Here is a 24948-nt window from a genome sequence, read left to right on the forward strand (position 1 = left end):
TGTAAATCAGTGCAGGCAGAATGAGAGTGTCTTTACATTTCATTAACATATTTATTTAATACTATGATATGCACCCCTACATTTATAATTAGGGCAATCCTCCCCAAAAAAATCCTTTGACAACAGTGGTGTACTGTAGGAGCAGAGAGATAAGGAATGTAGTCAGCTTGCCCGACGCCCGGGATGCCGGCCGCCGAAATCCCGATGTCGGAAGCCTGACTTGGGACCAAAAATAGGCGTCTATCATTAGCCCCATGGCGAAATCCTGACAAGCCGACATCGAAGGTAAGCAGGGTCCCTTACCTGTTAGCCATGGGGGGGAGGGTTAGGTTTAAGAAGCATAGCGGGGTTAGGTTTTGGGGGGGAGGTTAGGGTTAGGAACCACTGGGGGGAGGGTTAGGTTTAGGCACTTACGGGGAGGGTTAGGGTTAGAGTGCGGAGTGGGGAGGGTTAGGGTACAAGAAGGGAGGGTTAGAGAAGGAGAGAAGGTAAGTATACTTATTGGACCCCTGTCGGGACCATTGGGATGACGCTGTCGGTCTTCTGACATCCCGTATGCCAGGTAATCAGAAAAAGTAGATGGCTGGCAAAGAAAAATAACATAAGTAGATCACCCATAAAATGGTTTATATGCTTCCCCTGAAAAGAGTTGCCCCAAGCAAGTGCCTAGCTTGCCTATTCAGAAAATACCATCCTGTGGCCTTTGCACCAGCAGATTCCTGTTGAGTTCTGTATTTGGGAGCCTTGCATAACTACCTATTAGAGTAATGGAAGAAGGGAATGGTATTTTGAGCGAAAGTTATCTACAGCCTGTCATACTGGCAATGTCATGGTCCAATAGATTGTAAGAAATTATGCACTTGTCCGTGTATAGGGATTGGTTTTTCTGATTGGTGAAAAGAACCTGCTACCAGAAGAGGCTTACATTGTAATTCCACTGGTCTTAAGCCAACAGATTGGGAGATATGTCTCCCAGCTATCCAGAGTGCGCACATATCTAGTATCACTCAGTTGCTCCAGTGATTTTTCTTTTGGTAAACTGCTGCAATAAGTGATTATGAGGGAGATTTATCAAACCTTGTAAGAGGACAAATGGAGAAATTGCCCATAGCATCCAATCGGATTCTAGCCATCTAATACATTCAATAAAATGATAGCTAGATTCTGCTTGGTTGCAATGAGAAACTTCTCCACTTGTCTTCTTTAGAAGGACTGATTAATCTTCTCCAGATTTGTGTTGTCACAGTACGCAGCAATTAAAAAAATTTTCTTATTGCTTGAGAAGGGGAAATATTCAGAGCTGAATTAAAGCTTTGGGGGGGTCTGGGGCACTTGAGTCTGGGGGCTCTAAAGAGCAACATTTGGGATGCAGGGATTGTGGATGTGCCATCGGGGTGTACTTGAAATGGAGGCATATAGTCACACACATACAGACAGACAATATAGCCCCCCCACCTATAAAGCTGGAGAGCCTCCTCATTCCTCCGGGTACACTGTCTGCAGCAGCTCCTCCTCTTTTTTCTCCAATGCTGCTTGTAGTGCAGACTGTATAGTGCCATGTATCCTACCCCTCTTCTCAGACTTCACCTCCACTCCTTATCAATTTCTCCAGCTTGCAGTGCAGTTCTGTACTGCAGCTGTAACCAGTGACGGCTCCATAGGTGGGGATGCAGCGCAGGCCAAAATTCAAATTGGGGAGCCGCACCAACTGCCCTTCCATACTTCGCCAGCTCGGGACTCACTGGCAGTTGTTGTGGTTCCCCTATTTGAATTTCGGACTTTGCTGCAGCCCCACCTCTGGAGCCGCCACTGGTTGTAACCAAAGACTGGGGGCCTCCTCAGAGAGGGGAACCTGCGTCACGTGCCCCCTGTGCCGCCCCTCCTCCCCTCAATCCAGCTTTGTATGTATTGACATGTCGGCGATGTCTTACTAAAGCTAGGAAAATGGACTTGCAACTAGAGATGAGCAAACTTGCAACGGAATTTCGTGCAAATCAAATTCACTGCTGAACAGGCCATTTTGCAGCGGTGCAGAGTTTGTGTATTGCAATATTCAAGCTCCGCCTTTGTTTCCTCATTCGGTAAAGTGTCAATTTGCACTTTATAGATTCTCTGTTTGTAAACTCCTCATTCTGCAGAATTAATTAGTGCTGGAATGGCAACATTGTCAATTCATTGTAGTATGGGTTATGGTAAGGTCACAGTGGAACATAAACAATAGTGAATTCCTGGATAAATAGAAATAAATGAAATTCCATATGGTACACAAGGCAAAATTCTGCCGGAGAAATGTGAAAATTCTCACAGCCAACTGCAGAATAGTCAGCTGAACAGTTTAGACATTTTTGCTTATCTCATCAAGGGGTCCATTCATCATAATATAGTTATCGCTTGTTTGGGAGGCATTCATCATGCCTCCTGACCTATACTATCACTTCCGAAAAAGTGATGTTTATGCGAAGTCAGCTTTTTGGAAGTGAGAGACTTTTCTCCTGCTTCTCCAGGCTTCCTTTAGTGTTCACAGCCTGTCTTCAAGCTGCACAAGTGCAACATGAATACAGGCTGTGAAGATTTCCGGAAGACTGGAGGAGCAGGAGAAAATTGAGAGGGACCATCCAATCACTGACTCTCACTGCGGGCATGAAGACTCCTTTTATGCAGCAGTGAGTGCAGTGAAACCGGGATAGACATGGGGAGCTGGCAGCAGCAGGCAGCCAGAAGACAGCAGGAAGGGATCTGAAAAGATCACTCTGCTGCACAGGCTGCCGTGTAAACGGGATCAAATCCCGACACCGGAAGACCGGCACCAGTGAAGATCCCGACTGTGCTAAAGGTAAGTACTAACTAACCTAACCCCCCCTAACCCTCCTTTAGAGGTGCCTAACCCTAACCACCCTCATTAGTACCTAACCCCATCTAAGTGCCTAAACCTGACTCAGGATGGCGTACAGTAACACAGTCAGTTTCTGAAAAAATATGATTTTCGGAAATCATTAAATGGTGCTGTCTATATGAAATAAAAAATTTTTTGTAAATTACATAACAATGTGGTATTTATAGGATGATGACTGGACCCACTAAGACTGTCACAATCATTTCCATCTGTTCACTCTGTAAATTCTATGGGTAAGGGAAGGAAGAGATCCAATAACCAGCTATAACCTGGCCTTGAGTTGTGAAAAGGGCACAAACTTTCACTACAGTATTTTGTTATTTTTGTTATTAAAAATTGGCTAAATAATCTACAGCAGTGGTTCTCAAACTCTGTCCTCAGGACCCCACACAGGTCACGTTTTACATGTCACCCAGCAGGTGCACAGGTGTATTCATTAATTCTGAACACATTTTAACAGATCCACAGGTGGAGCTAATTATGATTCTGTGAGGTGACCTGGAAAACATGCACTGTTTGGGGTCATGAGGACCGAGTTTGAGAACCTGTGATCTCGAGTATTTGTTTTATTTGATACAGATGGAATATAGTATCTCTGAGAGACAATTACTTGTCCTGCCCATGAACAGAGACACTATAAGCAATGAACCGTTTTGGAGATAAGAAAGGGGTTGTCTATTTACTAAGCCTTGGATGGCGATAAAATGAACGGACATAAAGTACCAACCAACATAAGCATCAGAACGGTGTCAGTTAAAAGGTGTCAGTGGAGCGGCGGACGGTCAGGGGCTGTGCTTTATAGCAATAGGATGGGCTGTCCCTGTACTGCATGGAGGAGGTGTAATGTGCACACTACAGGCTATATTTATGAAGCTGCCGCTTCTTGGTGAGCTGGAGTTGAAAATTGAAATCGGCACTCACATTGAGTGTAAAGCACAGAGCACTCTACACTGAATGTGAGTGCCGCTTTAAATATTCATCTCCAACCCGCTGGGAAGCGGCTGCTTACCAAAGCCCCCTCTTCCTAAATATAGCCCTACTAGTTCAAATGAAAGATGCTCTGTGCAAATGTGCAGCTAGGTTTATGACAGTGACGTTGCTTGGTGAAAATTATAACATAAGTATAGAATTTGACAGCAGATAAGAACCACCTGGGCCATCTAGTCTGTCCCTATTTTTAACCTTTTGGTAGCCTCAATCCTAAAAGAAACAGAATTATAATGTTGCCAAATAGTGAAAATGTTTCCAACATGAAAATAGTTACCTCTACTTGATTCCAACATGTGAAGAATGTATATGACATTCAAAACTCTCAGTTAGCTCTTGGTTCCGAGATATAGCCCATCTATGACGATGTAGAGGTATTTTGTTAAACACTAGGGCATTCTGACGTCTACAGATTATATAGGTTGGCAATCCTGAATACGGGACTGCTGAGTCATTGTAGGCCATGTAGTCATTGTAGGCCATGCAGTCATTGTAGGCAATGGAAACCAATGTACATCATAGTCCTCTGGTTGATCAAATCAAAATTCTTCTGTCCATTTACACATCGAACTGGGACTTTTTTAGAACTTTGTAAAAGGGATAAACAAAGATGAAGAAGCTTTCAGGTACCTGAGAGGAAAATTTCCACTTCTGAGTGATGCAAAGGTTACGGAAGGGATCTATGCTGTTCTGAAAATTTTACAACTTGAGGACGAAAACTTTGGCCGGGTCTTCCAGGAGGAAGCAGCTTGGGAAGCCATTAAAGGTGCTGTACATGGCTTCTTGGGAACCAGAAGAGCTGGAAACTATGCTGAGATTGTGAACAATCTTCTAGAAAAGTATCGTCAATTAGGCTGCAACATGTCACTCACAATCCACCTTCTCGACTTGCAGCTGTATTTCTTCCCTGACAACTGAGGTGCAGGGAGTGACCAGCACGGTGAGTGATTCCACCAAGACATGTCAGCAATGGAAGGAATATATCAGGGTAGGTGGGACGCTTCTGCTGGGCAGTGACAAGAGATGCTCCAGAAGAGGAGCACAAGCGACAAGCAAAGATAAAGCGCTCTCATAAATCGGCCAGTATTTCAGATAGTACTTTTGGTTGCTGTATGTTATTTCCTTTTGTGTTCTTATTTGTGATGTGATGTTGTATTAAGAAAATATCAGAATACTTTAAAACGTCTTTTCACTATGACTAGATTACTGAAGTACATAGTGTAGCTCAAAGACTAGCGCTAATAAAAACATTCTGATGGCATATTCTTTTTTCTTTATCTAAAATTAGTAGGATGTGACTATTTGTGACTATTTTTAGAAAGAAAACAAATAAAAAATATTTATTTGTTGCACAGTGTTATTAATGCTGTTATAGGAATCCATATTTGCTGCCTTATGGCCAGCTGACCTCGCTATAGCTTCATTTGTCTTTATGCCTATCATAAATTGAACCACAGCGCTTGTCCTATGATTTGTGGTTAGCATTTGCTGTACTTTTGCAATGTGTTTAGCTGCAGGTTATCTGAAAAACAGGATATCAGTATCCACTATTATATCCATGTACTAAGATACACGGATAGACCATAGCTGATACTGATAACCTGTTTTTCATGTAACCTGCAGCTAAACACATTGCATAAAAACAGCAAGTGCTCACCACAAATTACAAGGATGTGATCCTAGTCCAGGCGACTCTTAGGAGGTAAGGGAATATGCTGGGTAGAACTGTTTTCAGAACATCAGCTCTGGGATCCATAGGCTATTGCCCCCCCAGGACTGTAAATCCACCATGTCCATCTGACAAAATCATCTCATCCAAAGCTGAGTGTAAATAAATAATTTTCTTCTTACAAATGTGTTCTTACCATTATTTGACTGAATTTTAAGGTGCCTACACACATAGCGATTTTTTTACCCGATTTGGCCAATTTCGACGAATCGTGTCGACAAATCGTGTAAAATATGGCCAAATCGTGACTTTCCACTCATGATCACGATGCGCGTCTCTGCTCGTTGTACATAGCATCTTCAGATCTGCCGTGCTGTAGGGCAGATTTGCCAATATGGGACATGATGTGGTGCCGATCGTGAGTACTTTTTTACTCACGATGTATCTCACGATTCATTGTATGTCGAGGAATTTGACAGACAGGAGCCTGTACACGCCCATCCGCCATCTTGTGCAGCATCGTGGATAGAAGGAGAAGGAAGCACGATTGGGAGCCTGCACACTGACGTCTGGATTGCAGAACTTTGGTGAGGACTGGTACTGTATTAGTGCAACCCAACTGCCCACCAATGTGTGCCACCCACCTACTCACCAATGTGTGCCACCCACCTATAAATGCATGACCCAGCCACCCCCCTCCAGAATGAGGCGGGCGGTGGCTGGGTAATGCATTAACCTCCTATGCCCACCAATGTGTGTCATCCACCTACCCACCAATGTGTGCCACCCACCTATAAATGCATGACCCAGCCACCGTTTGCCAGAATGAGGCGGGTGGTGGCTGGGTCATGCAATAACCTCCCATGCCCACATATGTGAACCACCCACCTACCCACCAATGTGTGCCACCCACCTATAAATGCATGACCCAGCCACCACCCACCAGAATGAGGCGGGTGGTGTCTGGGTCATGCATTAACCTCCCATGCCCACCAATGTGTGCCACCCATCTACCCTCTCATTGGCCATCAATGTCATGGGCTACCTAATAAATAACTAGAAAACACTCCAAATATATGAAAATTTCAAAAACAAATATATTACAGCAAGATAAACAAAAACATTACAACAACATAAACAATTCTATTACAACAACATAAGATATATTTCAACAGCATAATCAAATATATTACCTTTGTTTATGTTGCTGTAATATATTTGTTTATGATATTGCAATATAACATCATAAAGAAATGTATTGCAACAACATAAACAAATCTATTACATAAACAGAAATATATTAAAACCTGAAAAAAAAATGAAAATACAAATAAAAACACGTTACATTTCTGTAACACAGTGGTTCCCAAACTCAGGGCCTGATTCAGACCCGGTCGCAAGCGCTGAGCGCTCGCAACCGAGTCGATGTTTGCCCACTGGGCATGCGCACGACGGAGCCTGCTCCGTCGTGTGCATGCGCGAGACCCGGCTAGCGACGGGTGCTCCGTAGCTCCGGGTCTCGCACCAAAGGGGGTGAGCTGTCAATGGTGATTGACAGCTCGCCCCGTTTGGTAGGCGTGGTGGGGGGTGGCTTCGCAAATGGAGGCGTTCCCAAGCGAACGCCTGCCATTTGTGGGCGGCCCCACTGACATCACTCTATTAGAGCCAGAAGCTCTCTGGGGCTTGCAGCCACGAGACCCTACCACATGGGTCTCGTCGCTCACAAGCCCGATGGTCGTGATGGTCTTGACCATCGCGACCATCATCCTGGCTGCTCGCAATAGCTAATAGCTGTGGGTGGTCACCCACAGCTATGCGAGCGGCCAGGAGACCGCACGAAAAAAAAAAAAAAACACCCAGATTCAGAGCGAGCGCTCTTTCAGACCGTCTGGCTCTGAATCAGGGCCTCAGTCCTCAGGACCCCACACAGTGCACATTTTCCAGGTCACCCAGCAGGAGCACAAGTGTATTCATTACTCACTGACACATTTTAAAAGTTCCACAGGTGGAGCTAATTATTTCACTTGCGATTCTGTGAGGAGACCTGGAACACATGCACTGTTAAGCTGGCCACACACTGGACCAACTTACATTCAACCAGCCAACTAGTTGATTGGTTGGAATGAAAATCTGGTAAGGTATGAAAGCAAATGACAATCAGCAATTTGCTCCCAAACGCTGGAAAATTTACAAAAACTGTTGTTTGAACAAATTGTTTAGATCAAACATTTAACAAACTTGTCTGACGACCATTTTCACCTGTTTTCTGGCATTTAGGAGCAAATTGCTGATCATCATTTACTCCTATATGTTACCAGATTTTCATTCCAACCAGCCAACTAGTTGGATGGTTGGATGAAAGTTGGTCTAGTGTGTGGCCAGCTTTAGGGGTCCTGAGGACTGAGTTTGAGAACCTGTGCTGTAACATAAATAAAACATTACAATACAAATAAAAACATATTACATTCCTGTATAAAAAAAAATTACAATACAAATAAATACACATTACATTTCTGTAAAAAAACAAACAAACATTAAAAATACAAATAAAAACACATTACATTCCTGTAAAAGAAAAACATATCACAATACCATAACAAACATGTTTAAATCCTATAAAAAATATATAAAAACATTAAAACATTTAACAATAACAACATTAAAAATAACAAAACTATTTACAATAATACATAAATATTTATATTCCTAGGAATGTCAATGGATAGTGAGCGCGAGTTGTGACTGGATTCCTCGAGATCCTACAGTCAAAAGAGTGTCTATGGCGATAAGCTGTAGACAATACCATAATAACTCTCAGAAATTGGCAGCTTTAGAGGTGTTGTTGGACTACACTAAAAAGTTCATTGCGGATGCTGACCTGAAAACAGTCCGCCACAAAATCCAGAACCTGCGTACGGTCTACATCAAGGAGAAGAAGAAAATGGATGATTCAAAAAGGTCCGGAGCAGGCACCGACGACGTGTATCATCCAACACTGTGGTACTATAACTTGATAAGCTTCATCAGCGATCAGGAGCCACAACGCCAGTCTGTCGTCCTGATGGCCGAGCGAGAGGTAGAAGTGAGTGTACCGTCTGAGGAGATTTTGGTAAATTGCAACACAGTTCATAAACCAAAATCTTTTTTTAGAATAATCCCAAATATCCACTGTAGTCAGTTAGTTCACAGACAATCCTCCTGCCATGGCTCCGCACCAGGTCCATTGAAATAGGCCATATACTCCTCCCTCACTTCTTTGGCATGTGCGGTTGATGATGTTGAAATTGGTGGTGCAGACACTGATGTAAACTGGGCAATCTCCTCCGGATGTCCTGCATCTTCAGGTCTAGCCTTGACTGGTCCCCGTTGTGTTGTTTTCCTGCGCAGAAAGTTATGCAGCACACAGCACGCCATCACGACCCAGTCTATCTTGTCCACACGTAAGTTAATGGTGATGTGGAAAATGTGGAACCGGTTGCTGAATATTCCAAAAGCATTTTCTACAATGCGCCGTGCACGGGATACACGGTAGTTGTAGATCCTTTTCTGTCTGGTCAGGCCCCTCTGTGCAAATGGCTTCATCACATGTTCATGTAAAGCAAAAGCCTCGTCTGCAACAAAAACATAATTTAGCCGGTGCTATGTCTCGTCCAGTGACGACAAGTTGAGGGTTTTGTTGTTGAGTCTCTGGTAATATGCCGTCTGTTTGAAGGACCCACCATCTGAAGCATGGCCATTCTTGCCAACATCCACAAACAAAAATTCGTAGTTGGCATTCACCACTGCCATGAGAACGATGCTGAAGAAGCCTTTATAGTTGTAATAATATGATCCGGTGTTGGCAGGTGGGTTGATGCGGATGTGTTTTCCATTGATGGCTCCTCCGCAGTTAGGGAAATTCCAACGTTGTTCAAACTCTTCAGCGATGCTCTTCCACTCCTCCACGGTGTTTGAAAACTAGAAAAATAGTAAAAAATGGGTTAAAACATGACTATAATATTGTTTCTCCATCTTTTTTCCTATATAGACTCCCACTCAAGAGCCTGCTATGTCCTCCACGCCGGACCTAAGTTTGATTGAGGACAGTGAGATGGAAAATTCTTCCCCAGTGCCAACAAGTATTCAACACCCCCCATCATGTTCCGCACCTCCCCCAACGAAAAAAATAAAAAACGGGAAAAAGCAGCAGGAGTATTCTGAAGAAGAGTACATATTTCTCCAACAAGCAGAACGCATCCTTCAGAAACCGCCGGATGATATCGACGATTTCACAGCGCATATTAACAGTAGAATGCGAAAAATGGATGAACCAACTAAGATAAATTTCTACAGGCTCGTGTATGAGCTATTAATTAGGTCACTCAAAAGCAATTTACATGACTCTACTTACATTGCAGACCCACTTCTATATTGGCCTGCCCCAAGCGCATATGTGAGGCCCCCCCAGCCCTGTACCCCACCCACAAGCCAGACCATTTAGAGCGCTCTGCTGGAGTCAGAGGAAAATTTGCCCCATTACTCGTAATTTTTTTTTTTTTTATCATTGCTTGTACTTTTTATTGTTTACCTTGATAAAATTTGTTGATAGGTATTTTTTGTTTATTATTGTTGCCTGTACTATCACCAAATTTTATCACTCTCAATAGGTGCTGCTGTATGGTATACGGTGGTGATAACGCTGTTTGGACAAGGTCACTACACACATGGCACAAATACAGATTGATAGAAGCCGGGGCCACAATCTGTACTTGTGCCATGTGTGTATTGGCATGTTCAAACTGGCCTCTGACCCACAGTATAACATACAGCAGCCTACCTATAGGGATTGATAACATTTGGTGATAATGCTATTTCTACATTTTATATACTGTACATAATGTGAAATTGATATATTAAAATAAAAATGTTTAATACTGTGCAGTGTTGTTGGCACAGTCTTGTTTATGCAGCCTTATTGGCTGACAACACAGTTATATAAAGAGTTTAAAAAAACACAAAAAAAAATAAAATTATTTTACAAGAAACAAATGTGTAATGTATTTTTTATCCCTTACCTTGCAATACTGATACTGCAGCACTTTAACGATAGCCTTGCAGGTCTCTGGAATAATGATGCCCAAGAACTGAGGGGAGATGAGGGTCCCAAACTTCAGGTCTTCCAGTGACCTTCCTGTAGCCAGGTACCTCAGGGTAGCCACCAGTCTCTCTTCAGCAGGGATTGCCCTCTACCACTTTGTGTCCTGCCTCCGGATGTGGGGGTAACCATACTCAGCAATTCCTGGATAGTGGCGTCATCCATGCATAGGTTGTTGCAGTAGTTTCCGTGTTGTTCTCCTTGATCTCCATCAGCAGGGACATGTGAGAGCGAGTATCCCTTTGCTGCAGCCACTCCTTGGTCCAGCATGCTCTTCATAATCACCTTGACCCCAGCTTGGGCAACCAACACTTTATACTGATAGGGATCCATTAGCACAGAATTCAGGAACAGGATAGAATGCAGGTAGCACACACTTGCAGGTAGAAGACACTTTGTAAAAGGCAAGCCAAATAGAAAGCAGAGCACAGTAGCAATGTACAGGGTTCAGCAGGTATACACCTAGCCTCACTAGCAGCAGAGCAGAATGTGCACAGGGTTAAAATGGCGCCTGCTTTTTATACCCCCTAGCTAGCCCCGCCCGTTATTTACATTTCCATCCAATCGTGAGGATCCTCGTGTGTTGTTTGGTAAACTCACGATCTATCGGGCACGATCTCACGATTTGGACTTCCGTCACGATTCATGAGAGATCGTGAAATCGTGAATCAAATTGGCAGCTTTTGTTACCTAATCGTGCTCACGACTGCCGGGGAGCTCCCGGGGAGAGTTCAGGGGAAATCGTACACAATGTCGGATCATGAACACATCATTATGTGTGTAGGCACCTTTAGTTAACAAACATAGGGCCATATTCAATTGCCGGCAAAAGCCGTTATTGGCGATACTTTTTCGTCGATGATGTCATTTTCGCCAATCTGGACTTATCCCCATATTCAATTCTTCCGACTTTTCGCTGGTGTGGAAAGTCAATGGATAGAACCCTGCGAAAAAGTATCACCTATGAATAGGTGTCGAAAAAAAGTGCAGAATTGGGGTTTTGGGATACATACTTCCAGACACCACCCAGCACCCCTTGGACTGTCCCCCAAAGGTAAACTGTGTCAAAAAAAATTAAAAAAGTTACCCAGGACACCCCAAAATGTACTTTCGTTTTGGGTGCGGAAAAAAACAAAGTTGTGGGACAAACTTCTAAACTAGTGAAATAAACTTAGGGGAGGTCCCCAAGTATGCCCCAGCTGTTTTTTTATTGCAGGTGGTTGCGGCAAGTGGATTTTTCACGATTTTTAAAAGTTCACATTAGCCACTTTAAAATATGCTTCCACCCATTTTCATGTACCCCAAATTTACTGGGACTACTCATTTTTCTTCCAAAAAACTTGCTAAATGCTATTCTTCATCACTTTTTCAAATACGCTAAACAGCACCTAATGAGACCATTCAGCAGGGCTATTCGGGGGTACCCATAGTGAACCCCCATGTCACAGCATCTTTAGGGGGGTGTCAGGCTGATTTCCCCCAAAATGACAGCACTTTTCGGTCACTTCATTTTTGCGGGTCCAAGTTTTCGCCGATTTGGAATTGAATACGGGGATATGCGGGGACGAGCGCGATACTTTTTCGCACCCAAAACCTCCGATGTCGGCGAAAAGTCCGGCAACTGACTTTTCGCATCTAATTGAATATGGCCCATAATGTCTGTTACCACATCGCAACAAGTAATTTATAAGGATGATTTTTTTACTTCAGCAAAGGTAGGAAACACTTGTGATACTATGGTAGGCGACGTGTGGCACTCCAGCTGCTGTGGTACAACATGCTGTGGTACAACACGTCCCAGCAGGCCCTGCCACAGTTTTGGCATACAGTAACAGTTAAATTGTGGCAGAGCATGCTGGATGTGTAGTTTCACAGCAGCTGGAGTGCCACAAATTGCCTACCCCAGAGCCGTAACTAGACCTTTTGGTGCCTTGTGCCAGAGAGAGCATTGATACCTCCCTACCGCACATTTTTTAAATAGGGAGATAGTGCACCTGAAAAAGGGCCATGGCCTGATGGGGAAGGGTCAGGGAAGAGATAGGGGAGGCCAGGAGATGCTGGGGATAAAAGAAGAGGAAGCTACAAGTAAGAATAATAATAAACAGAAAAATTGACAGGCCCAAACAGTGCCCCCTGCCCTGCGGTGCCCTGTGCCATGGTACTGGTCACACCACCCTAGTTACAGCCCTGGCCTACCCCTACAACAGATCATAAGATTTATTAACGTGCAATGTAAATAAACATTCCTATTACACAACCAAACACACTGGACAATACAATTTCCTGCATACTCATTTGTAGATCCAATAAATTTTTAATGAATTACATGTAAAAAAAATATAAAAATTCCAATTACAAATAAAATTTCATTATTAGAATTCATCTACCCCCCATAAACCAATGTTAATGTCTTCTGGTAATATGAGACAATCAGACCATATTTCAACTCAATGCTGCTCTAAGTATTGTGCTAATATTTATTAACATTATTTATTAACATTTACTTGTAAAGCACCAGCATATTCCATTGTGCTTCATGCATTGAATAAGCAAATTCCAATGCCCCTCCAAACACTCTTGCCATTATAATTGTTTATTGGGAATACTATGCCTTAATACTTCATTGCCATAACAAAATTAGGTCTATAAACTAGTTAAAATTGGAATACAATTAATTGTATGCTGCCCTTTGTTAGAAGTGCAGAGCGCTACTACTCAGCCTCCAATATGGTTCCTCCGGGGATGATTCTTACTGTAATTCATTCCCTTACAAAGTTGGGCACTAGTACTATTACTGCGCATGTGTAGCATCATCTTGTTTACTGTGTATGAGTGTCGTAGTGGGAGACGGACATCTCCCCCTTAGCTCCAGAGACCTGCGATCTTTCATCCGCATTGACCGCTGTTCAAGCACCTGCACCGCTAACGCATACCTAAGACAGTCACTGGCTGGTTATCTGCCTAAATCCTGCTCTGCTATGAGCTCTGCTTCATGCTCCTCCTCTACCAGTGTAACAGTGAGTACGGCTGTACTACCATTTGCATGATAAAATAAAATGACTGGTTAAGCTACACTGGACTGGTTTTTGGGTCATCTTATGAGCTGCTGGTGTGTACATTTAACTCTGCTAAAACCAACACCTGTACATACCTTTCCAACACCCTTTGATGTGCCAAATTTGTCTATAAAATGTTATGTAGTCTTGGAAGTAAAGTCTCTCATAAACAGTTATTGTAACTCACTACACACAACAGTTAAATTAGTTGGTTTCTCTTTGTATGTTTAACCATATTTGTTTTGGCTACTTTATCTTCACTAACCAAGGCAACATCAGCATTTGTAATATGTGTATCCCCCTCCATACAAGTCTGGTTGGATGAACAATTAGCATCTCCTATGTTTCCTAAAGGGACCAATGATCCATGTGGGCATTTATATTTCCCTCTTTACTATATACCTATTGCTGAACACATATTAAGCTGTAAGGGAAACATATGAGTATGCTCAGCCCTACAGCAGCAGCAGGTGGTAATGATGACATTAAGCAAGCATGATTAATTTGTTATTAGGAACGTCTGAAACTGAGCGCTCAATAAAACTTCTTCACCTTAAACAATAGGATGGACTGACTTTGTTGCTGAACTACATACTACTAAAGAGAAAATTCAGTTCAGCAAAATGTGGTTTGGAAACATTGCCCTCTGACCAACTAGGCTTCATGAGATGCATGATGGAGCGATGATTCAGTCTAGTGTTTTTTTCAGTCTAGTGTTGATGAAATTTTTTTTACATAACTATGTGACACTTGACCGAAAGCATCATTTCCATTTTGCCTTGTAGATGGGATTCTTCTTCTAAGCACAAGCCAATCACAAGACACTAGCCTTGTGGCACAGCTGCTCAGTCCTTTGTATAGTGGAAGTTCAAGAACCTGTCGACTGGAATTGTCCCTCTACTCTCCAGAGGAGTCTATAGCCCAGAGGCTGAGTGTTAAGATGCAACACAAGAATTCAAATCTAAGTGTAGCGTTACCACCACTCAAGAATGTGGCAGTCAACAAGAGGTGAGTCTGACATACTGCACCTCAATGGGCATGACCTACTTTGAATTGGGTGTGACCTTACGTGATGTTGATATAGGCATGACATAGGTATATCTGGATGGGTTGTAGGGGTAATCTAATGTATTAGCATTTTAATCAGAGATTGTTTTGTAAAATATACTGGAGTCCAAGTCAGAGAGGAGACAGCTATTGTTTTCTAAATATACCACTGAGGACCCACCCTACCTGGCTACACTCATCCCTAGGGACTAGGAAATTGGCTACCTCAGTAGGAATCACGGCTCAGATAGTAGGTCAGTTGAAATAAAGCAAGTTAATTTAACCTTAAAATGCCCTCCACAAAGCAAGCAGTAAACAATATATTGATCTAACCAATGTTCGTAGCCAAAATAAAGAATAAAGAACTAGCAAATCTACTACACCACTGAAAGGGACAAATGACCTCATTCAGACCCGGTCGCGAGTGCTGAGCGCTGAGAGCTCGCAACCGGGTCGATGTTTAGGCCCTGCGCACGCGCAGCGGCCGCACTGCGCGTGCGCAAGCCCTGGAGCGAGAGAGAAATTCTCTTGCTCCGAAGCTCACTACAAAAGTGACCCGTTTTGTAGGCGTGGCAGGGGGATGGTTTCACAAACGAACGCCTGTCGTTTTGTGGGCGGCCGCACTGACCATCAGCAGTGATGTCAGTGGGGAGCTTCCTGCTCGATCAGAGCAGGAAGCTCCCTGGGGCTTGCGGTTGCCGAGACCCAACCTTAGTGTCTCGTTGCAAGCCCCGATGGTCGCGATGGTCTTGACCATTGCGACCATCAACCTGGTTGGTCGCTAAAGCTGTGGGTGGTAACCCACAGCTTAGCTAGCGACGAGGAGGCCGCACTTGAAAAGTCAAGCGGCCGCCCTCATTCAGAGCGAGCGCTCGTTTCTTGCGACCGCCTCTGAATGAGGGCCAATGTCTTTCAAACCCCAGAGCCAATACATGCATAGTTCCACCACTCCTAGCATCCATGCAGACTAGGCAGTGTCCAAAATCAAGAGACTCCCTGTTTTTGGCAGGCTCATACCAGCAATCTTGGCTTAACATTGGATACCAGTGTGCCTCTCTTGGCCCACCACAAACACTGATTTGATGTTTATTCCAGGCCAATGCTTTTATGCTAAGGTTTGTTCCCATCCTCCCATTTCCCAGATGCCACATGGCCACTCTGCTTCCCAGGGTGTCCTTACTATGATGGATCTGCTAGGTTTGGATACAAAGTATGTAGGACAATAGGGAGCATGCATTGAGGACAATGGGCACTAAATACCTGAGAAGGGGTCAGCATCTTGGAATTGCCATGCTGGACTTGCATTCTTGGAAAAAGGCCTATGTTCTACCCATGTCATTAAAAGCTTTTCCAAATATAGGCCTTCATTCAGAGGCGGCCGTACGGTCTACGACCGCACGGCCGCCTCGATGTTTGTCAAGTGAGCATGCGCACGAGGGAGCCGGCTCCTTCGTGCGCATGCGTGAGACCCGCTACGACCGACAGCGCCGGTCATAGCGGGTCTCTTTCCAAAGGGGGCGAGCTGTCGATGTTGATTAACAGCTCGCCCTGTTTGGAAGGCGGGCCGGGGGGTGGCAGCCCAAACGGAGGCGTTCCCATGGGAACGCCTGCCGTTCCCATGGGAACGCCTGCCGTTCCCATGGGGGAGGCCCCACTGACATCACTAGTGATGTCAGTGGAGAGCTTCCGGCTCTGACAGAGCCAGAAGCTCTACGGGGCTTACGACAAGTGAGACCCTACCCTAGGGTCTCGTCATAAGCCCCGATGGTCTCTGACCATCGCGACCATCACCCTAGCGGTCATTAGAGCTGTTGGTGTAAATCCACAGCCTAATGACCGAAACAGAGGCGGACGGTCAGGATGCAAGCGGCCGCCCAGTTTCTGAGCGACCGCTTGCAACCTCCGACCGCCTCTGAATGAGGCCCATAATGCTTTAACATAATGATTTGACAGATGTACACTCTTAAGTTACCAGAGGAAACCTGTTGTGTAGTTCAGTTATTTAGTAACAAGACAATAACATTAGTATAAAGATTTAGAATGGTTTTGCTTGTTATAATAAGCCAGGTTTTGCTACTAGTTTGCAAACAATCATTCTGCATTATAGATATGAGAGTGCCCAGAGGCAGTGGCTGACCCAAAGTCCCATCTGGCACAACGTTCATATGTCTGGGTTGTTGGGTTGGTCGTTTTTTTTGTCAGTTGAGGAGTTGGGTCTTGCTGTGTGAGCACTTACCCCCTATGTAAAGAAACCTTATTGGACTAACTCCAGCTGTCAGTCAGAATTATAGAATACCCACGTTACCTCACATACGCACTCACCAAAAGTAGCCATTAGCAATATTACCACATGGCAACTAAAACATTGAGATAGCATAAATTCAACACTTTATGAACCGGGGAGCGATTGAGGGTCCTGTGAAATTCCAACACTAAACCTCTAGAACCAGGCTAATTATGGTCTTCTCCTATACCAACTGATTTTTTCTCAGAGCTGAATGTGCTCACCAGTACTCAGTTGCCCCAAGGTTTTGTGCATAGAGTAGTTTACATAACCACCAACAGTTGACCAAGACTCTGTGGGCGAGATGTATCAGATCTTAGAGATAGATAAAGTGAAGAAGTTGCCTATTGCCACCAATCAGCTATTAACTGTCATTTTATAGATTACACTAGATAAATGAAAGCTAGAAGCTGATTGGTTACTATGGGCACCTTCTCCTCTTTACCGCTCTCTAAGGTTTGAAACATCTCCCCCACATATATATCTGCGCCAAGGTCAAGATAAGTGACAATCAAGGAAAGGTTAATATTTAGCCAAAAGGTCAAGGCAGGTGGCAATCCAGAGACTCGTCATAGGTTCAAGCAAACATTTAGGCAGGCAGCAATTCAGAGAATGTTCTGTGTACAGGCAGTTAAGCAGACATACAGAACAAGGTAACTATACCTTTATTAGATTACTGATGATCACCAGACAGTAGATGCTAAGGGTCACAACATTTGAAACAGAAGACTCCCCTCTTTCAAATGTGGGTGCCCCACACATGTACAGGTACACTCATGGGGGTGTTAGGCCATATATGGAAAACAGGACAATACTGACTGGTGATCCCAGGTGATGGCTAGACAATAGCTACTAGGGGGTACATCATTTAGTAGAGGGAACCCCTTTCTTTGCAATGTGGATGCTCCAGAATGTATGGAAGCCATGTTGGGGGACATTCCCACCTTTGGACTTCATGATGTTTCTATATTGTAGGAGTTAATGTCTAGTAATCACAGTGAGGTAATGTCCTCTTTCAAATGAGGAGTGCCCCATCTTTCTTGCTACTATGGTGAGGTAGATATTCGGACTTAAAAGTTCCACGTGTTGCTGTGCAGGATGAGCAAGGTTAATATGACTCTATTAGTCTGTCATTTTAACCAGTAGTGTAACTGTATAATAAATTAATAATATGTTTTTTTCCTATATATCAGATGCAATTCTGACCACCTTTAATTTTTTGAAAATCAGTGGTTAAAAATTAAAATGTGTGAAGTATGTTATAATCAAACTCATTGAAATTATGGAAATTGTAGTGCTCCAAAGTAGATGCTAAGTAGCAAAGATCACTAGAAACTATGTTAAAATTTTGGAAATTATGAGAACACTATTATTTTTATAGAATGAATTGGACCTGCTGTAGTGATTACTTTTTAAATATAAATGAGCAACATTTTCAAAACTGTTCTGCAAAATCTCCACCTTGTTTCATGCTTGGCCGTGAAATTTCACTGGAGGAATTTGTTCTCTCTCTTCCCCAAACACACAGCAGAATGAATTGATCTTTATAGCTCCAACTTTATTCATAGACTATAAATTACAAATACAGTGTGAAATGGGCAAAATAGTGTAACAAAGCAGAACTCATAGATTATGTTACCAGACCTTCAGACCTCTGGGAAACTGCCTGTTATGCTGCAAATTAAATATGCACTGCACTTTGGAGCAATTTTGCTCATTTTGAAAAACTGATAGTGTAAATGAAACATGATGCATAGACAGATCAGTAGCCGGTTTCCGTACCAGCAGTCTTTCTGCACAGGCACACTGTGAGGGCCGGAGCAGGCGCACTTGGAACCCTCTTCCCATAGGTCCTTTGAAGGGGTTGGGTACAAGATCCCGGCGTTCAGAATACCGACAGCTGTATACCCCGACAGAATTTGGTAAGTATTATCACACTTACCCTAAACCTCCCCCTAACCATAAACCACCTTTCCAGCAGCCTTATCTAACTCCCCCCTCCCACAGCCTAACCCCTAACTCTAATACTCACCGTCGGGAGGTCAGCAGTCAGGATTTTGCCACCGTGATTCTGATCGCTGGCATGCTGACTGCCTGGATGCTGACTACATCCCATCTGAATATAGTGTTAGTTCCCGTACTCAAGCTCTAAAATCGTTCAGGTTTCAGAGCTTGATAAACAACACATTCACAACATCATACATACATTGTATGGGGGCTGTGGGGACTCCATTACATACTGGAATGCAGGAGCTATCTTTAATATTTCCTCCATTACGACCTTAATTTAGAGATAATCATGCAGAAAGTGTATCCGCATGATTAGCAAGGCAAATAGGGTTGAAAAATAGGTCCCTTAGAACATAAGACAATCGCTATGCATCTATACTGATTTGCATCGAATACTGATTATGTAATAGACATAGGGGTGCATTTACTAAAGTGAGAGTTTTTAGAAATGGAGATGTTTCCCATAGCAACCAATCAGATTCTACTTAACATTTAACTAGCATTTTCTAGAAGATAATAGCTGGAATCTGATTGGTTGTTATGGGCAACATCTCCACTTCTACTCTCACTTTAGTAAATTTACCCAATAGTGACATGAATTATCCCTCAATAACCCTCCACAACAAGGCATACTTGGAAACTTTAAAATGTTCCCCTCTGGGAGAGATCCCAGAGAGGACATGGAACTGATTACTGTGGGGGGTGAGGCCAGCTTCTCCTCATAAGGCCCCTTTTCACAGAATCGGGTCACACATGCCCATTTACAAGGATGCGGGCAGGTGCCCTACACTTCTTGAAGGGCACCCTCCTGCATCCCAACAATTCAGGAATGCCCCAGGCATTATCTAGAAAATAGGCAGGTATGCAACAAAGACCAGCAATAACATACAAAAACAAATAGGACAAAAGCAGCATATTGTTTATTAACTGAAGCCATTTAAAAGCAGTACCTTTTGTAATATGTAATGTGTATTAATTAAAAATAAATATAAAGTATTGTATAATAAGCTTGCACAAGCTTCCTTGCATGGGAAGCCTATGTTATAAGCATTGCAATAGTACTTGAACCACTGTGATATGTGTTCTGTTACTGCCATCTCAGGATCATCATTAGCGTTAATTTGTAAGGAGCCACAAAACTCCACAGCGAGGGACCGTCAGAATTTCAAATCATGCAAAGTACAAATCCCACATAAAAACAGTACATATAAAATTGAAGACAAAGGCAAAAGATTTACTATCACTAGGTTTGTCAATGCCACCAATGGTTATCGGCTTTGACCAATGGATTTAAAGCTACAACAGAAATAAATGTTAGGTCACGTTGACAAGCAGTGCGATCGTAAATCTAGCAAAGAGAGTATAGAGGACCCTGCTTCTGAGAGCTTGCAGTCTGTAACAGGACAAAAGCAATAATCAAATGCTTTACACCTAGAATGAAGCATTTTTAAAGTGCAGTACAATGTAAAAATTAATTTAAAATAAAATATATATTTATAGTTTAGAATATTTCTATTCATTAATGGAACAGAAGCACAAATTTGGGCTTCCAGCTGCATGGTGAATGTGTAAGCCTGTTCATTCATGAACACAACTATGGGAACTGGCCTTGCTCCAGTATTAGCTGACCTGGTGATTTTTTTTATAAATGACTGTGTAAAATGTTTTTTTTGTTTGTTTTTTTATCACTGCCAGAGATGCACACAAGATAAAAGGGCCCTAAAATGTCTATTGTTGGGAGTATGGTCAAAACGTTATAGATAGACTGTCAGATTCTGAGATTTACTCCTGTACAATTTATTCTATCTTCAGGATATATGAACAGGAAGGATAACAAGTTTAGGGGCCCATTATCAACAACTTTTATAATACCCAGCAAGTTTTAAAACTCATTGGCCCCCATTTACTATTGAGTTTTGTCACCAAAACGAGTGATAAATGTCACTGTGTATGATAATGGTGCTCCAGTCAATCAGCTCCCAACTGTCATCCGTTAGAAAAATGACAGTTGGGAGCTGATTGGCTGGAGCACTATTTATTATACATAGTGAAATGTATCACTCGTTTCGGTGATAAAACTCGTTAGTAAATGGGGGCCATTGTGTATGATAATGGTGCTCCAGCCAATCAGCTCCTAACTGTTATCTGTTTGAAAAATAATAGTTGGGAGCTGATTGGCTGGAGCACCATTTATCATATACAACAAGTTTTAAAACTCGTTGTGTATGATAAAACGCATTGATAAATAGGCCCCTAAATACTAGGATAAGGAACTAGAATGCTAGCCTGCAATTTAGCAACAATAACTGACACCTAGCATACAGGAATACAGGTAATGCTCATAGAAGAAATGTCTCAGGCACCCAGTGGTGTAGAACAGTCAATATAGAACACACTAGGCATATGTGCACTCTACAGATGGAGATATGAGTGCACACTGGAACCTGCTGGCTGTGATAGGTACTGCACGCTGGTAACAGCAGATAGTAGCTAAACTGCACACCGAAGAATGCAGACCACGGTAACAGATGATAAAGCACGTTAGTAAACAGTCATATGGTACAGTTGCTGGAAATATATACAGTGGTGGCCAAAATTGCGGACACATTTTGAAATGTGAATGTTTTTCAACTTTGAATGCTTATTGAAACGGTTTCACTTCACGCAGTGCAATGATTCATATATAAAATGAAAAGGAAATTTCATGCTGAATTCAACACAATAAACAGAGGTCAAATATTTGCATTACAAGGAAAGATGCTACTTTCAGTCAGACAAAGAAGCACAGATGCGTGAGATTCAAGAAGCGGATTGCAGTGACAGCTACTACCACCCAACCGGAATCGTCGTTCTGAGAACCAATCAGCTGTCGTTTATGAGCAGGTGCGAGGTCATGTTCAGAGGTGGGAAAGGTCAGTTTGGCTGTTTCATTTTGCAGAATAAAGTTGGTTACTGAAGTGCAATTACGGTTGGATGTTTGTGTGTATTGTTTAGTGCTATTGACGGTGTAAAAAATAAATACAACAATGTCGTCCAGGCAAAGTGGTGATTGGTCACTCAGGAAGAGATCCAGGATTGTGGTGTTACGTGAAAATGGTCTTTCGTATGCAGCAATTGCGGGAGAAGTTGGTGGGAATGTGACATCATCAGGAGTGCGAAAGTTTTGTTTACTCTATCAGGAAACACAATCTATACAAAACAAAGAAGGAAAAGGCCGGAAAAAGTGCACAACAGCTGTTGATGATAGGAGAATAAAACGAATTTGCATCAGGGACAGATGGATGTTATCTGCGGCCATTAGCAGTGACCTGAGTGCAACTAGTGTTTTTGTCAGTGCAAGAACGGTACGGAGAAGACTAACGGAGGTTGGCCTAAAAGGTAGGATTCCCCGAAAAAAGCCATTGCTGAATAAAAAGCAGCGGCGTAAACGAATACAGTGGGCAAAAGAACACATTGCATGGATAGGTCAGTGGAAACAAGTGATATGGAGTGACGAAACTAAGATATCGATATTTGGTAGTGATGGGGTAAAATATGTGAGATGTCGCATCGGGGAATAGGTACATCCAGATTGCATTCAAGCGACAACAAAGAATCCTACAAGTGTTATGATCTGGGCAAGTTTGAGAGCAGATGCTGTAGGCCGCCTTTATGTCATAGATGGCACACTGAACAGCAGAAAGTACATTGACACCATCCTACAACCAAAACTTCTACCTTCTATCAGGGATCTTTTTCCAGATAATGCCCCATTTTTTTTCCAGCAGGATTTTGCTTCCTGCCACACTGCATGGATATGCAAACAGTGGTTCACGGAGAATGACATACAGGTGCTGGGATGGCCAGGAAACAGTCCAGACCTGAACCCCATAGAACATTTGTGGTTCCGTTTGAAAAAACTGGTACATCTGAGGCGTCCATCCAATAAAAGACAATTAATTGAGGCTATAATTGTCTCATGGCACCACATTATAAAGAAGGAAGAGCTCCAAACATTGGTTGGCTCAATGCCACGTCGCTGTGCTGCTATCTTGAAAAATAAAGGATACCCAACAAAATACTGATAGGACAGTAACATCATAAGTACACAGGGATTTTCACCATAAGTGTTGTTTTCATTGCATAACTCCCCTTGTACTGCAAATATTTGACCCCTGTTTATTGTGTTGAATTCAGCATTAAATTTCCTTTCATTTGATATATAAATCATTGCACTGTGTGAAGTGTAACAGTTTTTATAAGCATTCGAAGTTGAAAAACATTAAAATTTCAAAAAGTGTCCGCAATTTGGGCCACCACTGTACGTTGCAGGCAAAGAGACGCACTGGTGAAAAGTGGACTGCAAACTGCAAAAAATCTAGTGCAGTATGATTACTATGGGCCCCATGTATAATAATGCGCATCTCAGATGCAGATGTAATGTGAAAAAATCGCCAGGATTCGCAATGCGATATTTGAATACACTGTAAAGATGTGTCAAACATTGTATGCAGGGACAGAGCTTGTGAGAAAGCTCTGTCCCTGCATATCCTCTTCGTACACTGGCTCTTCCAGCCCATGCACCTCCCCCCCCCTGCTATCTCCACCTGCACAGCTCCCGCACTCTGCTTACACTAAGCTGCATTCAGGTGATGGGTAAGCTCCTCTGTGATCCATCATCTGATGGCTGTGCCCCGGTCATTAAACTTGAAGCAGATCGCGTTTCCCATTACAAGTATGGGAAATGAGATCTGCTTACTAAAATAATGTGAATTTAAGGACTTTGATACATTTAAGTTATACTAAAATAATGTGAATTTAAGGACTTTTTGATACATTTAAGTTATACTAAAATAATGTTAAAACACCTGCTTTCACATTATTTTACTAAAATAATATTGCTAAATAGGGCTCCAAATCACCCTCCTCCCCTGCTCTTTTGCTCTTTGGATCACTGACCCTGAAGCGCGCATTGTCAGGTGTGATGAGCGGTTTATGCAACCCACCTGTGATATCCAGCTATGTGCATTTCTCTCTGACTGGAGAGTTATGACAGGGAGATATTTGCAGTCAACTGATCTGCAGCTTCTCACCTGTTTTACACACTTCAGATTAATGCACAGTACTGCAGTATGCACGTCTGGCCTTTGCTCATGATGTTTCCCTTTACAATTCCATGCTAAAATCACCTTAGACACCATGCAAGTCTCTGAGCTCTCCTTTTGCAGCAATAGTAGCCATAATCATAGGTATCTGGGTCCTGTCTCTCAGGTGGAGGGTGGGCGGGAGGGGGAAGGGACAGAGCATGCATCCATATATTTATATGTTTTTATTTATTAACGTGTGATTGTTACCTAAACAGGACAGCGCCTCTCATGTACCCAGGTGCTTCTCCTTCTTGTCCACTGCCTGTACTATGCAATCTTGGTCAATCCTGGAAGGCGCATGGCTGCAGTTAATGGAACTGTTACAGCATTCTTGCCTACTTTTGAAAAGTAATTTCTGGGAGACTACAACCCGTAGCACATAGCGCCCATTGGCGAGCCGTTGAGGGGGTGTGTCATGCTTTACCCAAAGGGCATGTCTAGATCCACCTATGGGTGTATCTATCGTCACTCAGGGGTGTGTCCTGCAGCGGAAGGTGAAAGCTAAAGTACTAAGTGCATCAGGCTGCCAGTGGGGGTTTGTGTGTATGGGTGACATGTGCAGTCACAAAGTCGCTAATTACGTGATCACTGACACTGTCAGAATCAGTCCCAGTATGTGACACTGATTGACTCAACCAAAATGAGTCCTCTGACAAAATATTTTTAAAACCTACCCTGTTTGGGCAAACAGAGGGCAGTGCCAGCCTATACACGCAGGGGACAATTCCAGCACTCACCCTGA

At 43.0% G+C, this 24948-nt stretch overlaps 1 protein-coding gene across 1 annotated transcript in view; it reads left to right on the forward strand.

Moving 5' to 3' along the window:
- LOC148453998 (leukocyte tyrosine kinase receptor-like) overlaps positions 1 to 24948 on the forward strand; it is a 204178-nt gene that overhangs the window by 17530 nt on the left and 161700 nt on the right. Inside the window, exon 6 of the mRNA XM_088461358.1 lies at positions 14525 to 14747. Coding sequence (XP_088317484.1) covers positions 14525 to 14747 — 223 coding nt within the window. The remainder of the gene's footprint in view (positions 1 to 14524; positions 14748 to 24948) is intronic.

This window comes from Taudactylus pleione, unplaced genomic scaffold, assembly GCF_031769625.1.
Source record: "Taudactylus pleione unplaced genomic scaffold, aTauple2 ptg001041l, whole genome shotgun sequence".
NCBI classification, from domain to species: Eukaryota; Metazoa; Chordata; class Amphibia; order Anura; family Myobatrachidae; genus Taudactylus; species Taudactylus pleione.